The sequence below is a fragment of the Pseudophryne corroboree genome, chromosome 4 (genome assembly GCF_028390025.1).
Source record: "Pseudophryne corroboree isolate aPseCor3 chromosome 4, aPseCor3.hap2, whole genome shotgun sequence".
NCBI lineage: Eukaryota > Metazoa > Chordata > Amphibia > Anura > Myobatrachidae > Pseudophryne > Pseudophryne corroboree.
In genome coordinates this window covers 784,050,229-784,065,889 of record NC_086447.1, presented here as the reverse complement: position 1 = coordinate 784,065,889, position 15,661 = coordinate 784,050,229, and the positions used below count along the sequence as shown (strand labels likewise).

At 44.4% G+C, this 15,661-nt stretch overlaps 1 protein-coding gene across 6 annotated transcripts in view; it reads right to left on the bottom strand.

The window, feature by feature from the left end:
* EML4 (EMAP like 4) overlaps positions 1 to 15,661 on the bottom strand; it is a 351,793-nt gene that overhangs the window by 31,825 nt on the left and 304,307 nt on the right. For all 6 annotated transcript variants that reach the window (XM_063918316.1, XM_063918317.1, XM_063918321.1 and 3 more), the window contains 3 exons: positions 14,920 to 15,054; positions 9,475 to 9,610; positions 1,985 to 2,136 (listed from right to left, as the gene is read on the bottom strand). In XM_063918316.1, the coding sequence (XP_063774386.1) occupies positions 1,985 to 2,136; positions 9,475 to 9,610; positions 14,920 to 15,054 (423 nt within the window). The remainder of the gene's footprint in view (positions 1 to 1,984; positions 2,137 to 9,474; positions 9,611 to 14,919; positions 15,055 to 15,661) is intronic.

The following is a 15,661-nucleotide window of genomic DNA, read 5'->3' as shown; positions in this document are numbered from 1 at the left end:
ATTAAGACATTTATTTATGGATGTAAAACAGTTTTTAGGTAAAAAAAAGGAGGTCAAACTAACAGTTATAAAAAAAATAAAAAAATAGGAAGCCCTCAGTTGACAGTCATTATTTACCAGTCCACATATATGCTTTAACTTATACTACACGTTTGTTTTAAATTCTAACATCTGGATACTGTACATCAGTGTAATGTACTCATTGCACAGTATGCTATTATTCAGTTACTGTATTAAACACTTTGCAGAATGCATCTGCTGGTTTTCTATCGCATGAAAAAAAACACATTACTAAGCAGTCAGTTTCTTACTTTATTATACCAAAAGCAATTATTGTCAAAACAAAACCCTGTAATATGTTTACACTACAATTAATGAGAAAATGCTTCAGTACATTAACATTGCTATAAAAATAAAACTGCTCTGCGGGCTCCTTGCAATCACTATACCTGTGGGATAGATCATCAAAATAAAAGAAAAAATGGTCCTGTCGTTTAAAGAGCGGTTATGCAACCGATATCACTGATTGCACACAGCAGTCATACAGCAGAAAATTATTAAATGAAAGGCATGTGACACTGATTGAAAACATAAAACTCTGTGGGAATATGTCCACATTTAAGCTGGGGCTTAGGGTGACTTCCTAAAAGTAATTTCCAAACTCTACAACTAGGTCATTTACCAATTAGGAGAAAAGCTTCTTATGATTACAAACAATGTAATCTTCGGGTAAAAGAGTGCTTATGTAATGGTTGAAAGAAGTTGCATTCTGGCAATAAATAAACAAAAGTATCTGAAAAAAAAGTTTACATTTCTTCTATTTTGGTTTTATATTTAAACATGTCATATAGGCCAATAGCGCTATAAACACAATTGTGCTGTTACGCATAATAACCAGATATTACAACGCTTAAATCTGAGAGTAGTTTTGAAAAGTTGCTAATGGCATTTAATTGGAAACGTCAGAGGGCAAAACAGTGGTTAGCAATGCTGCCTAACAGTACTGAGATTGTGGATTCGATTACAATCAGACCCGTACGTATGGAGTTTGTATGTACTCCCTATGTTTGCATGGGTCTCCTCCAAGTCCTCAAGTTTCATTCCATAAATCAAACACATACTGGTAGGTTAACTGGCTTCTGACACAGAAAAACCGGGTGTGTCCCCCTGGTGTAAATGAATAAATACTCGGTAAAGCACTATGTAGTATATGTGCCCTATATAAAGTAATGGCAATAAGTAAATAAATGCCACACAATGTTCCTCTTTAACAGGGTTCCCCATCCTCTCTCTTCAAGGCACTCTAACAGTCCAGTGTTTTAAAGATAGCTCGGGAACAGATGGTTAAATTTAAAAAAACAAAAAGCTAAGGTACTAATTAAGGCACCCGTGCTCAAGTATGGCTATCCTTAAAACCTGGCCTGTTAGTGTGCCTTCGTGACCAAGGTTGAGAAACACTGCTCTAAGATCTTATGTCCAACCAGATAAACTGCAAGCAGAAGTGGAGTCTCCTGGAAAGTACATGGTACAGTTTGCTCAGAATAATTCTATGGTGACACAACTAGCATACTGACAAATGCTGCACTGGTACAGTAAATGCCGAAAGCTGTCACTTGTATTCTGCAAAGGTCCGATATCTCTAATGTCAGCACGTAAACTTGTGCAAATGTCGAAGTGGGAGCACTAACTGTAGGACACGGAATGGGTTACCAAAAGCTTACAATTATGGCCCTGCAATCCCAGTACAAGTGCAGTCCTTAAAGGCTTTCATTTAAATATGAATAAGATGTTGAAACATGGAAACTGGGTTGTCTCACTTGGATAATGCATTATGCATGAAGACATCTTGTATATAGTACTTTCCAGCAGACAGAAAACCACTGCCTTGATCATGCTCACTGCCTTAACACTCAAGGAATACCAATGCGCAGCTTGCACATGTACACATGTGATCCGCACCAATAAACATGTGATCTGGTCTTACCTCAATCTCCCTCTCTGGGTTAAGGTTGTGATCCCACATAATCACTCTCCGATCCTTCCCGCCGCCAGTAAGCAGCATCCCACTCCGCATTTGACACAGTGTGAACACGCTGCCATCATGAGCTTTGATTTGTTTACTTATTTGGTAGACACCTGAAAATACACATGTACCTCTTTATACTCTATATACAAGTGTTTCTGTTGCATATAAACTGCCACATCCTTCTGTTTTCAATCATACATCCATTTTCTATTTAAAAAAAGAAACAGTAATATGCAATTTAAATATATTGTGCAAAATTAAGAACAATCTGCTTTACCCACCAGCACGGAGATACAGAGCAGTGTGCTAGAAGCACCAGAGCAGAGCACGACACCCCAGACATGAAAGAGGAACTGCACGGGTTGTGACAGGTGCATGGTGCTAGAATTAACACTAAATCCATTTCCTGATCAGGCCACTTAGAACATAAAGTGTACAGTGTTATTGTATATGACTCTAGACCTATTTGTGTAAATTTCCTCAGATTCCAAAACAATGTATATCTTGCAGGGGGAAATGCATTTTTGTTTGCCAATTTCTTAATTAAAATTAGAATGAAAAGGAAATCCACAGAGAGTTGGGAAGAAATGCCAAACACCTCTGAATGGCTTTTACAAGGTTTTGATTTGAAAGATTGCGCTGCAAAACAGGAAGCACTGGCATTCTGAAAATTCCTTTGGAAATGACTAATGGTTTTCAGTTCTCTGATCTGTGCGCCCTAAGCTATTGCATTCCTAATGCAGATACAGTGCTGGTTGTAAGACAATGGTCTAGCCGCCAAATCTTAATGACAAAATGTTCTTGTTTTAATAAAGAAATTGTAATACTGAATGTTATTACAGCTAAAGTGCCTTCAATTGCTAATATATATATATATATATATATATATATATATATATATATATATAAACATACACACACACACACACACACACACACACACACACACACACACACACACACACACACACAACCATAAAATACCATAAAACATTGTAATCTGGGGTTAACTCTTCCTTCTCCCCACTGTATTTCCTTAAAGGAAGTTAAATGAATGTATTGAAGGTTTCCATTGATCGTCATGACCCCTTATTCACCTGTTCCAGCAACAGAGCTAACATCCAGCAAATGAACTTCCTCCTCCCAGCCTGCTGCAAATGGCATCTCTCCAATTTCATATGCAGGACTTCTAATAGAAATATCAGGATTTTGGTACTTACCGATAAATCCCTTTCTCCGATTCCACAGGGGCCACTGGAGTGCAGATACAATGGGGAAATAGTAGGCAGTAACTGGGAGCTGGCACTTTAAATTTATAACCATGTGACTAGCTCCTCCCCTACTATGTCCCCCCTCCAAGCCAGTCTAGTTAAAACTGTGCCCGAGAAGAGCTGGAAAAGACCAACGTCAAAGTAGAGGAGGATCGCTAAGTCAACTAAAACAGGATAATACCAAGGAAACCTGGAAACATAGTGATAGGGTAATAGGAACAAACGTGCAGTCACACAGTGACATGCAACCCGATAATTGTAGAAGGAGGAAACAGCGCTGGGTGGGCATCCAGTGGCCCCTGTGGAATCGGAGAAAGGTATTTATCGGTAAGTACCAAAATCCCGATTTCTCCTTCATCCACTAGGGGCCACTGGAGTGCAGATACAATGGGGACGTCCCAGAGCTCCCAAGACGGGAGGGAGAGCGCTGAGAGTCCTGCAAAACTTCTCGGCCAACCTGTGACACAGAGGCTGCAAAAAAGTCAAGTCCGTAAAACGTGATCGACGTATGATGACCCGACTAAGCGGTATCGCAACATAAAGCATTCATGGAAACCCTGTGGGCGGCCGCCCCCGAAGATCCCCCAGAGCGCGCCGAAATGGAAAACGGAGGCTCTTGAGCAACCGCCAAATAAGACTGTCTGATGGTCAGATGTATCCAACGGCCCAACTTATGCTGGGACCACGGCCATTTAGGACAGGAGCATCGTACAGAACAAAGAAGAAAACAATTTGTCGAATAGCCGAAGACCTCTGTAGAGAGTCGGCGAGCCCTGACAACATCCAAAGAAGGCCGAAAACACAAGTGTCAGATTTATATGAAAAGTGGACATCACCCCTAGAAGGAATGCCAGGTGAGTACGAAGCTCAGCCGTAACCCTATTCGAAAGGGGGATTGCCAATAGAGTACTTCCTGAAAGATAGCCCGAACTTACGGCCGCCAGGCTAATTTCCTTTGGAAGAAAACCGAAAGAGCAGAGACCTGAAATTCAGGTCAACCTAGTCGAAGCGCAGCCGAGCAAACCACCCGGAGAAACCAAAGAAGACGGCTAAATGAAAAACCAAAAGGGGAAAACCCTTGTCATCCACACTAAGCCACATAAAGTCTCCAAAAGTGGCAAAAGCGAGAAGAGGTAACCGACTTCCGAAATCGGGGCCCAGTAGGTATAACCGAACTAGGGAACTCCTCACTTCTGAGGTCTCGTGAACAGTCACGTCGTTAAACGAAACCAGTGTAAGACTGAACAAAGAAAAGGACCCTGTTGAAGTAGACAGTCCCGAAGAGGTAGGAGCTAAGGCTCCTCTACTGACAACAGGTGCAGGGTGGATCTTCAAGTCATGCGCGGCCAAACCGGAGTCACCGGGAGGACTAGCGCGCATTCTCCCTTCATGTGTTGCAGAAAGTGAGGTAGAAATAGAAAAGGAGGAAAGATAGACTAACCCGAAACTCCAAGGAGCCGTGAGGGCATGTTCAGCCACTGTCACCAGATCTGACGTCCGAGAGTAGTAAAGGGTTGAATTGTCAGACGGAACACCATGAGGTCGATCCGAAATCTCCGCCAACCGCGGACCAGCTGACAAAACTCCGGGGAGTGTCCACTCACCCGGGTGCCTGACCTGGCGGTTTGACCAGGAATTCAGATTGTTGTCCTCTGCTCAGAGGGGAATGTAGGCGACCTCTCTCAGCGCCGCAACTTGGCTGAAGAGAGGAGGAACTTGTCCCGAGGAAGGAAAAATCCTCTGACGGACTGAGTTGAGAACCGTCTACAAGGAGAATCAATGGGATCAGTGTCGAATCAGAAGATCCTGGATCCTCTGGATATTCAGAAGCAACCTAATCTGCAGAGTGGGTTTCCAGCAATTGATTGTCCAATTAGGGAACAAACGTCACTCCTGCCCTTTGAAAAATAGCCATCCTGTGATCTTCATGAACACGGTGGGAGCGGAAGAGAGACCGAATTGAAAGGTCTGACAGTGAAAGGAGTATTTTGTACTATGAATCTGAGAAAAACCAGATGAGGAAACCCAAAGGAAATCAGTAAACAGGCATCCCTGAAAACAAAGGATGCGTAAAACCTTTTTTTTTTTTTTTTTTACTGAAAGGATTCTAAGGCCAGAACAGGCCTGGCTGAGCCAACTGACTTCGGCACGGGAAAAGAAAAACAAAGGCCTGAGAAAATGCCCCGATTCCAATGAAGTGTGAAAACGGATCAGCACCCTTGCGGTCAGAAGCATCTGAAGCGCTGCCTGCAGTATAACTCTCTTGTCATCGTAAACCGGCCGACCCATGGTGAGGGATCCCTGAGACGGTTGTACTCCAAAATAGAGTCTGTAACCGCCCAAGCATACCCAGGTCTCCCAGAAAGATCACAGACCTGCGCCCACCCTGGGACCTCCCAGGTGGTAGGAAGGTCCGACCTGCGGTGGGTGTGTTGGAGGACCTACAATCAGACTGGTCCGAGGATGCTGAACCTCTGCTTCAGCCTTTTACCTGGAGATCCCTTGGTGACGGAGATACTGCCACTGTCATGGACTCGAAACCTGGAAAGGGCACGGCAAGATCTAAAGGAAAGACCGGTAAAGGTCCGTCTTGGAGCTGGAGTAGCAGTAGGGGAAAGAAAAGTGGACCTACCCCCAATGGTCCGAGAAATCATGCAGGAAGTTCCTTCCCGTGAACCTGCTGCCCATTAGGATTCCCTGTTCGCCTGTCACTGTCGCAACCCCAGAGGTCGTCGGGTTAAGACAGCCCAAGCGAAAATGCAGGCTCCGAGTATACAGACGTGGAGACCTCAAAAGAATATAAAGCAGAATCGTGACTCTGATCTGTCCCAAAGAATCAGTTGATCCTGATGCAAATCATCCTGTAACCTAGAGGACAATTGTTCCACAACCTACCTGCTCCGGACAAGGTAGAACCCCTGCTGTCGCATACGTCTCTCAGGTGGATCCCTCAGCAATGTTGCCCCCGGAAAACGGCAGCTTGTTGGACCGGCGATACATTGAGGGGTATACCTTGGAGAGGTTCTGATATCGTTTCCTGCTGTCTGCGGGGAAAGGATAGGAAAACAAACATTGTTTGATACCTGAAATTGTGTATTCGGGTGTCTGCAGGCTGCCTACCGGAGCATGCCCAGCTCATCCGAAACTGAACAAGACGCTGTCATTTCTTCATTGGCGTCGAACCCCGAGGGACCAGAAGTTTCTAGTTCCGACTCCTTTACCTGCAGCCTCAGACGAACTGCTGTACAATGCGCCTCGATATCCTGAGACACTGGTTCAGACTCCACCGAAAACAGACACCATCAGAATTCTGGACATCTCTCGCCTCCTTAAAGAGAGGCCTCTCAACCGCAGAATCGTGTAACATGGAAGGTTAGCAAGGTTCTTTTAGAAACCTGGAGAGGAGAAATGACGTACAAGGTCTCTGGTTAACAGTGACATTACCTGCATAAGCTGAGCTGTTCAAACAGGAGCGTCCTGCAGCTGCGTGGAGGGCTAAGCAGATGGCTCCACCGCATAATTCACACCTAAGAGGGATTTCTCTGACTTTCCCAGGTGAGACAAACAAAAAGAGAAAAGGTGGGTTAAAGAAGCGTAGCCCTATGTAATTTCTGCACTATAACGTGCAGTGACAGATACATTTCAAATAAACATTCTGAAGCAGCGGAGACTTGAACCGGTAGAGCTGCGCTGCGGGACAGGAGTTTTAGCCACTAGGTTATGAGAGCTCCACTTGAGGTTTCTGTTCTTTTTTTTTTTTTTTTTCATATGTCCCCGCTACTGAGCCACAGCGGCTATTTGTCTGATGCCACACACAGTCCCCCAAATTACAAATAGCATTATTACCAAGTGAAACTAAGGAATAATAAAGGGAAAGCAACACCCGTGTATGCAGTGTACTGCAACACATTTCTCGGAGGCTCCGCAGGTTTCCCGAAATGGCGGCCCGCCTGCGAGAAAAGCCGGGGGAAAATGTTATATGGCCAGAGCTCTGTTTAAACCCATGCAAGCACTGGGAGAACACACAAACTCCACACAGATAGGGCCACTGTTGGAATTGAACCCATGACCCCCGCGCTGCGAGGCCGCAACGCTAACGATAACACCATCCGTGCTACCCTTGGAAATGTGAACCCAGGTCTGTGCTGTTATTATAAAACATCGCAGAAGTGTTTGTATTCTCACTATATATGGTATTGCATATACATACATATATACACCCTATACACGTGTGCGTATATATATATATATATACACATACATACATAAGTGAACCCAATAGGGTAGATAAATACATATTCCAGGATGAGATCTGAACCTGGGTTCTGCTTAATATGCTCTGCTATTAGCCCTGTGCAAACTAGAGTTTAACATTAATAAGCTGAGCCACAGCTCCTGTTATAGAGCAGGCTCCCTGACCTATAGACTATGAAATGCCGGGCAGAGGTCTCCCCTGCAGGGAGAGAAACCTCTGTAATAGAACGCTGTGAGCCGCGGCCGGGGAGCCCGCTGTAAAGTGAAATTAATATCCTCCCCCCTCCTCATTAACTGTAGCGTAATAGTGAAGCATCATGCACAGTACCTCCAGGCATGATGCGTCTAGGGGAAGGATCCGTCAGCGGCTGGAGGGCGGTGAAATGTGAAGCGGTGAGCGGCATGCTGCAGCTGCCGGGGAGCGGGAAGCGCTGAGCCTGCTGTACAGAGCGGGAGTTAGCTCCGCCCCCCCATTTCGGCGCCAAAATTCAAACTAACCCGCTTTAGAGAAAATGAAGCGGGGAGCGCTCTGTATCCCCCGCCGGCAATGTATGCCGCGGCCGGGGAACGCTGAGCCCGCTGTACAGAGCGGGCTGAAGCTCCGCCCCCCTCAATGGCGCCAATTTCAAACTAGTAAAGGCGCCTCCTGATACACACCAGACAGGGTTTTTATTAGAGGGGAGCTGAGGTGAGCGCCCTGCTATTAAGAGCACATCTACAGTAATCACTGAAAGGCATCCTTAGCAATGTAAAATTATACACCAATCTGCAGGGGGAGAGATTGTACTCACCGCTGTCTCGATGGAGTGGCCCCGACACGCGCCGCACGCAGCGGTGTCCAACCTCTGTCGATGGAGTGGCCCCAACACGCGCCGCACGCAGCGGTGTCCGGCCACGTATACTTACCGCTGCCGTGCTGCCGGAATCTTCCGCCGACAGAGCGGCCCCGACACTCGCCGCACGCAGCGGTGTCCGGCCAGCTCCAGAGAGCTTAGAGTCTCCTTCAGCCGGGGCCCATCCCGAGCCGCACGCAGCTGCGATGGGACCCCGCCGGCAGCTCCCGCGGTGCAGACTGGCAGTGGCAAAGCTGCCAGACTGTGAGTGTAAGTAAGAAAAATAAAAACAATAAAGAAAAAAGAAAAATTCTTCAGAGAAAACCCAAGTGAACCAGTTCCCTGGGGCACTAAAATAAGACTGGCTTGGAGGGGGGACATAGTAGGGGAGGAGCTAGTCACATGGTTATAAATTTAAAGTGCCAGCTCCCAGTTACTGCCTACTATTTCCCTATTGTATCTGCACTCCAGTGGCCCCTAGTGGATGAAGGAGAAATTAGGAGTATGTGCTCCCCCTTCCAGACTGCTCTAATGATCAGTGGTATATACGGGACACCCCATCTAATTTCCCCCAAAGCAGCCATCATAGTTGTGTACTAGGTAACTGAACTAATCTCCTGTTATGTTCCATCAGGTACAGTTCTACTCAGCATTTCCATGAGAACCATTTAAGCGTGTGCCAGGCATATTAATGAAATTAAGAGCAGAGAAAACACCTAATGACTCAGTGCTATTATGGCTACAAATAATTGCTTAAGCTTTCAGAATAATCATTGAGACATTAAGCTGAATGCCAAGCAGAGATTTAGAAGCAATTAAAATATTAGGAGTGGTGGAGAGGAAAGCTTGAAACATTCCAGATAACCTTTCAATCGTCACACCCACACGCTAGTACTCTTCAATATGCTGGAACTCTGAAGTGCAAATTTAATTATCTTCACCACACTGGTTACAACATCTAGTTGAACCCACCAGCAGTAGCAGTATTACTCATATAGAAGCGCAGGTGTGATATTATTATTGCTGGCCTAGCCTATCCAAGTTAAATTACTGGGATTATCCATGCACACACCTGTGCAATGAGACATACCTTTCACTCCTTTACCGGCTGTAGATTCTACAGGAGTTTTACTCCATATTAACATGACTCCACCGGAATCTCCAGCAAGTACATCACCATTTGCTAGAAAGGCTAAACACTGTACAAACTTTGGTTTCTCATATTTCTGGAAATAAAAAAAAATAAAAATGAATTAAAATATACAAGAATTTTGTGCTAAAACTAGTAATTATCATAGTTTTTATATATAAACCGATGATAATTACTATCTAAACTGTGTACTTTATTTGAAAAGTGTTGCATATATCCCAGGGGGGTGTGGTATGGAAGGTAGATAGTAACTAGGTCGACCATTATTGGTCGACAGTATCTAGGTCGACTACTATTGGTCGACCGGGTCTAGGTCAACCGCTACTGGTCGACAGTAACTAGGTCGACCGGTCAAAAGGTCGACATGAGTTTGTTTTTTTGTGTCGTTTTCTTCATAGAGTGACCGGGAACCCCAATTAATGCACCGTGTCCCCTCGCCATGCTTCGGTGCAAGGTTACCGTTCCCAATTGTAGTCCACGTGGATCGTTAAATATTAAAAGGTTAAAAAAAAAAAAGAAACAAATAGTCAAAAACTCATGTCGTCCTTTTGACCTGTCGACCTAGAACATGTCGACCTAGAGACCCTGTTGACCTAGTTTCTGTCGACCAATAGTGGTCGACCTAGATAGTGTCGACCTGGAGACCGGATCCCATCCCAGGGCACTGCTTACACCAATACAGTTAAGAAACCTGCTTAATCTATTCATTCAACAAGTGGAATTATATCCTTTAGATCCCACCCAATAGAAAAGTGGCAGAGGTTTATAAAACTAGTGTAGCAGAAGATTGAGGCATTACACATATGGAAGAGAGATATTGGCTTTCACTTTCTAAATGGCACTGCAAATATGTCAACTACATTCTGATTGGTAGATATGAGTTTCCCCGTGCACTAGAGCTTTCATAAATACCCAAGTGTGACTTAAGTATGGTGCACTATGAATGTGGATTTTTGTGCATTTAGCGTCAGCACACGCATAACACAACAATTTATCTAGTATGGAGGAGTCCACACAATAAACAGGATTGTCCATAAGTGGGTGCTCTACGTCAGAGAAAGTTGGTGATGTTCTAAAAACCCAGTGACAACAGCAATGGTTGAATGGGCCGCTACATATGTTGAATTACATTGAAGTCTGTAGTGCTTATCGATATACTATCGCTCAACTATTGAAATGTCTGCTCTGATTTCCAAAATTGCAAACAAGGCAACAGTTTGACTTGCTGTATGTCTGTTACACAGATACACCAGGGGCATACTGTATTTCTGCTAATGGACCGTTCCCACATGTGGTGGTCATTCAGACCTAGTGTTCACGCTAGCCTTCTTTGATGGGGCGCTGCGCCCTGCCCCTTTTCTGAGTGTCAGAATGCGCCCTGCCCGTTTGTGCCCGCTCTGCTGATTACTAAAGGTCCGCCTACTCACCGCCGCGCCAGGCTCGCTGTCACTGCCCCCTGCCGCGATGTCACTCCTCCCCGCCACTCTGTCCCACTGCGCTGTCATGCCTCTCTGTAGAGCTGTCACTCCCCCTGCCGCGCTGTCACTCCCCCCTGCCGAGATGTCACTCCCCCCCGCCGCTCTGTCCCACCGAGCTGTTATGCCTCTCCGCCGAGCTGTCACTCCCTCCTGCCACTCCTCCCTGCAGCTGCCTTAGGCTTGTTGCGCAGATGCGTTGAATGCAACACTGTACAAGCTGCTGGGGATCTGGTAAGATGAGGAGGGCTGGGTTTGCTTCTCCCGCCGAGGCAAACCCAGCCCTCCCTCCTCTGTGTACATGACCCTATAAAAGAGGACGTCTGGGAGGATCAGTGTGGCGGCCATTTTCAATCAGCTCCGCGGTGTGTGAGGGGGAACCAGCATGATCAACTCCCGCAGCATCAGCCCCCAGTAAGTAAAATTAGCACACAGAAAAGCAGAGATCAAAAATGTGACCTACCTGCTGCAGTGTGCCGCAGTGCTCTCTACCTGCTGCAGTGTGCCGCAGTGCTCTCTACCTGTTGCAGTGTGCCGCAGTGCTCTCTACCTGCTGCAGTGTGCCGCAGTGCTCTCTACCTGCTGCAGTGTGCCGCAGTGCTCTCTACCTGCTGCAGTGTGCCGCAGTGCTCTCTACCTGCTGCAGTGTGCCGCAGTGCTCTCTACCTGCTGCAGTGTGCCGCAGGGCTCTCTACCTGGTGCAGTGTGCCGCAGGGCTCTCTACCTGGCGCAAAGTGTAGAACGTGCTCTATCTGGCGCAATATGTATAACGTGCTCTACCAGTCGCAGTGTGTATAAGAGGTTCTACTTGGTGCAGTGTGTATTAGCTGCACTACTGTGTGGTGTAATGTGAATTGCCACTATTATGTGGCCACGCCCCTTCCCCATGAAACACGCCCTACATTTTTGCTGTGCGCCTTTGGCGCGCTATGTCCATGCTTTCACATGTATGAATGGGAGGACCAAGCATTATAGTATGTACCTAATTTTGCCCTACTAACTTAAAAATGTGCCCTCCCAAATGAAAAATGTGCCCTCTCGAATGAAAAATGTGCCCTCCCCGTGATCAGCACCCTGCCCTAAAAAAATCCTAGAGTGAACACTACAGACCTGATCGCTCGCTAGCTATTTTTTGCAGCGCTGCGATCAGATAGTAGCCGCCTATAGGGGAGTGTATTTTTGCTTTGCAAGTGTGTGATCGCATGTGCAGCTGATCACTACAAGAAAGTTTTGTGCAGTTTCTGAGTTGCCCATAACTTACTCAGCCGCTGCGATCTCTTCAGCCTGTCAGGTCCCGGAATTGACGTCAGACACCTGCCCTGCAAACGCTTGGACACGCCTGCGTTTTTCCAACCACTTCCAGAAAACAGTCAGTTGACACCCAAAAAACGCCCTCTTCCTGTCAATCTCCTTGCAATCGGCTGTGCTAACGGATTCTTCGTACAATCCATCGCACAGCAATGATCTGCTTTGTAACCATACGACGCGCCTGTGCATTTGCAATGCATGCGCAGTTCTGACCTGATCGCAGCAAGAAAATCTAGCGTGCGATCAGGTCTGAATGACCCCGTGACACTATAATAAATAAAAAATAAAAAAATCTGTAGCTGTGTAGCTTTTGATTTTTCAACATAGGTTGGAAAGTTAAATTGTAGCTCTCTCATAGGCTTTCATAAAAAATAAATAAATAACACAGGCTCTTAATTTGGAATGGAGGGGAATTTTGAAGTATAAATTGCCTTTACAAAACAATGATGGACTTGGCTTTTCTCGTACCCGTATGTAACAACTAAATTTTGTGATACTGTGTTAGATATATTCTGGAGACATTTTTTTTACTATCTAAAATATTAGCCTAGTTAGGCACTTTGATATCACAACCATCTTTAAAAAAATAAAAAATAAAACACCCACACCAAAACTTAGTGTTAAGTTTCAACAAAAACTGCTGTTTTTCAGGCAAACACACATAGGCTAAGTTCTGGAACCTACTGTATGTGTTTTCGCGGTCCTATAGCGAAATAACAGCATCTATCGGGAATTTTTTCAGGATCTCATGGGCCCTACACACTGGCAGATAAAACAGAACGATATGAACGTTCTCGTGTGTAGGCACCAACAATTAACAATGCGCGGACCCGCGCACGTTAATCGTTGGTGCCCCATCGCTTATGCATGCAGGCCAATATGGACGAGTTTGTCCATATTAGCGTGCAGTGCTATGGAGCCCGTCACTTCCCCCCTGTCGCTGGATCGCCCGTATCCGCCGTCGGGCAGCTCTAAAAAAAGCTTGATAAGTGGTGGCATCGGTCAATTCGGCCCGGTAAATTACCATGGCTAACTGAATTTCCCCCTATGTATTTAAATTCTAGCAATGCCAACAGCTAACAGGAAAGCAGTTCTGTAATAAATAATTACAGTTGGTCAGGGGAGCATCTAAGCCTAGAGGAAGACCAATTTATTTGTACTCATATATAAATCATATAAAAATTATTAATTTTATAATATTTAAAAGTAAACAATTTCTCAATCACATCACAAATAACTAAAAAAAAAAAAATTTACAATACTTTACTACGGGCAAGGTTAAATTACAACACAATATTAATTTCCTTAATACACTTAAAAGTTTAAAAAGTAGATTGGCTTGGAGAATAGTCGGCTGCTTCATTTTATCTAGCCCTTTTTCTGTTCTGTTCGATTTAAGGCAAAGGCCAAACAAGCTATTGGAGCTGCAAGAATCAGCTCACATCTAGGGTCTGGAAGTCCACCACTAATATAAATTGTGCTGTAATGGAGTTTTTAAACATTAGCAGTGACTAAACTATATCATTAAAATGACAGAAGAATTATAGTTAGAAGTCACTCTAATGGTTCTTAAGGTCAACCAACAGAACAGAGGCTACTCAGCAAGGGGTCACTGAGCCATTTGTGATAAAATTACCCCTCCACCCCTGATCAACAATCAATTCTCCGTCCAGGAGAGACATAAAAAATTTCAAGTGCTCAAAAACTTCAGTGCACTCTTACGTGTAGAAAAGAGGCAATGTATGAGCAGACACCCAAAGAAATGACTGCAAGAATATAAAATGCGTCACCTCCAGTAGAAGAATATTGACCTTGGTGCAAACATACATTGGGATGAGTATCTTAGGGCTACCAGACACCAGGCCTCTGAAGATATATTACACAGGAGGAATGGATTATTGCAGCATGATTATGGCTCAGTTTGGAGTTTTGTCTACAAGTGAGCTAAGAAATCTATGTAAGCAGAAGAAAGAAATCTATACCTTCAAGCAACTGAATGAGTGGCTTACGGTCATTAGGTCGACAAGACTTAGGTCGACCACTATTGGTCAACATGGAAAAAGGGCAACATGAGTTTTTAACTTTTTTTTCATTTTTTGAACTTTTTCATTACTTTACGATCCACGTGGACAACAATTTGTTACGGTAACCTGTGCCGAGCGCAGCGGTAGCAAGGCACCTTGCCCAAAGCATAGCGAGCGAATTGAGCCATGCGAGAGGACACTGTGCAATAATTGGGGTTCCCCGTCACTTTACGAAGAAAACGACACTAAAAAACACTCATGTCGACCTAGTCACCCTGTCGACCAATAGTGGTCGACCTAATGACTGTCGACCTAATGACCCATACCTGAATGAGTCAGTGCTTCAAATTAAAAATAAATATATCTAGAAGTCTCCTGTTACTAGGGAATATTAAACCCGGAAAAAAAAAAATCCACAAAAAAATAAAAATATATTCACAAAAAACATAACAAAAAAACCTCCTGAACATTTATAAGCCCCATTATATCAGATGAAAAGGTTGCTTGAAAAAGACAAATTCTTAAGGTTTCAATAGATTAACCTACACTCACGTAAACATACTATATCTAAGACTTACCCCGAATATCCCTTGCTTCCTTGCAAGAGAGTTGCCACTCCAGGTCCAGAAAAAGATGTGCGATTTTCCGCAGGTGACTATAGTGTTGCCGTCAGTTGGATGGAATTCTACAGCCAAGACCACCTCATTTGTAGTCTGCCAAGAAGAGAACAAGAACATTGTTTATATAAAAAACAACAGCTCAAGCCTGCCACAGGAAACACATCAGCACTATATAAGTTCATAGAGGACCCATCATCATTTTTATAATGAAAATAAATTCAAAAGTAGAAATCGTAAAAACAGTAGAAAACTGGTCCTTTGCCTGACCACAAAAAATTCTCTATATTGCATATTTCACAGATCTAATACTAGCAAAACACAGCTGTAGTTGTTAAAGACTGAGGAGAGACATATAAATATATGTACTGTTGGGGTGAGTTAAGCTGGGTACACACTAGCGAAATATCGCCCTCACGCAAAGAATAATAAAGCATACATTTTATATAGTGCGTACCCCTAATCCGTCGTTCCCAAATGTTATTCATTGAAACTTCTAATTGGATGTACTGCACGTCCAATAAGATGATTCCACAGCTGAAGCGATGTAGCTACACACAGCATGTAATAAATTGCACTATCATACAACAGATCGTTTAGGGTGTATGGCAGTTGTGACGTATCGTTACACTTTGTGTACCCAGTTTTAGGGCCATACCGGATTACTGACAACTGTTTTTGTGTCTATTTTCCTTACCAGCAA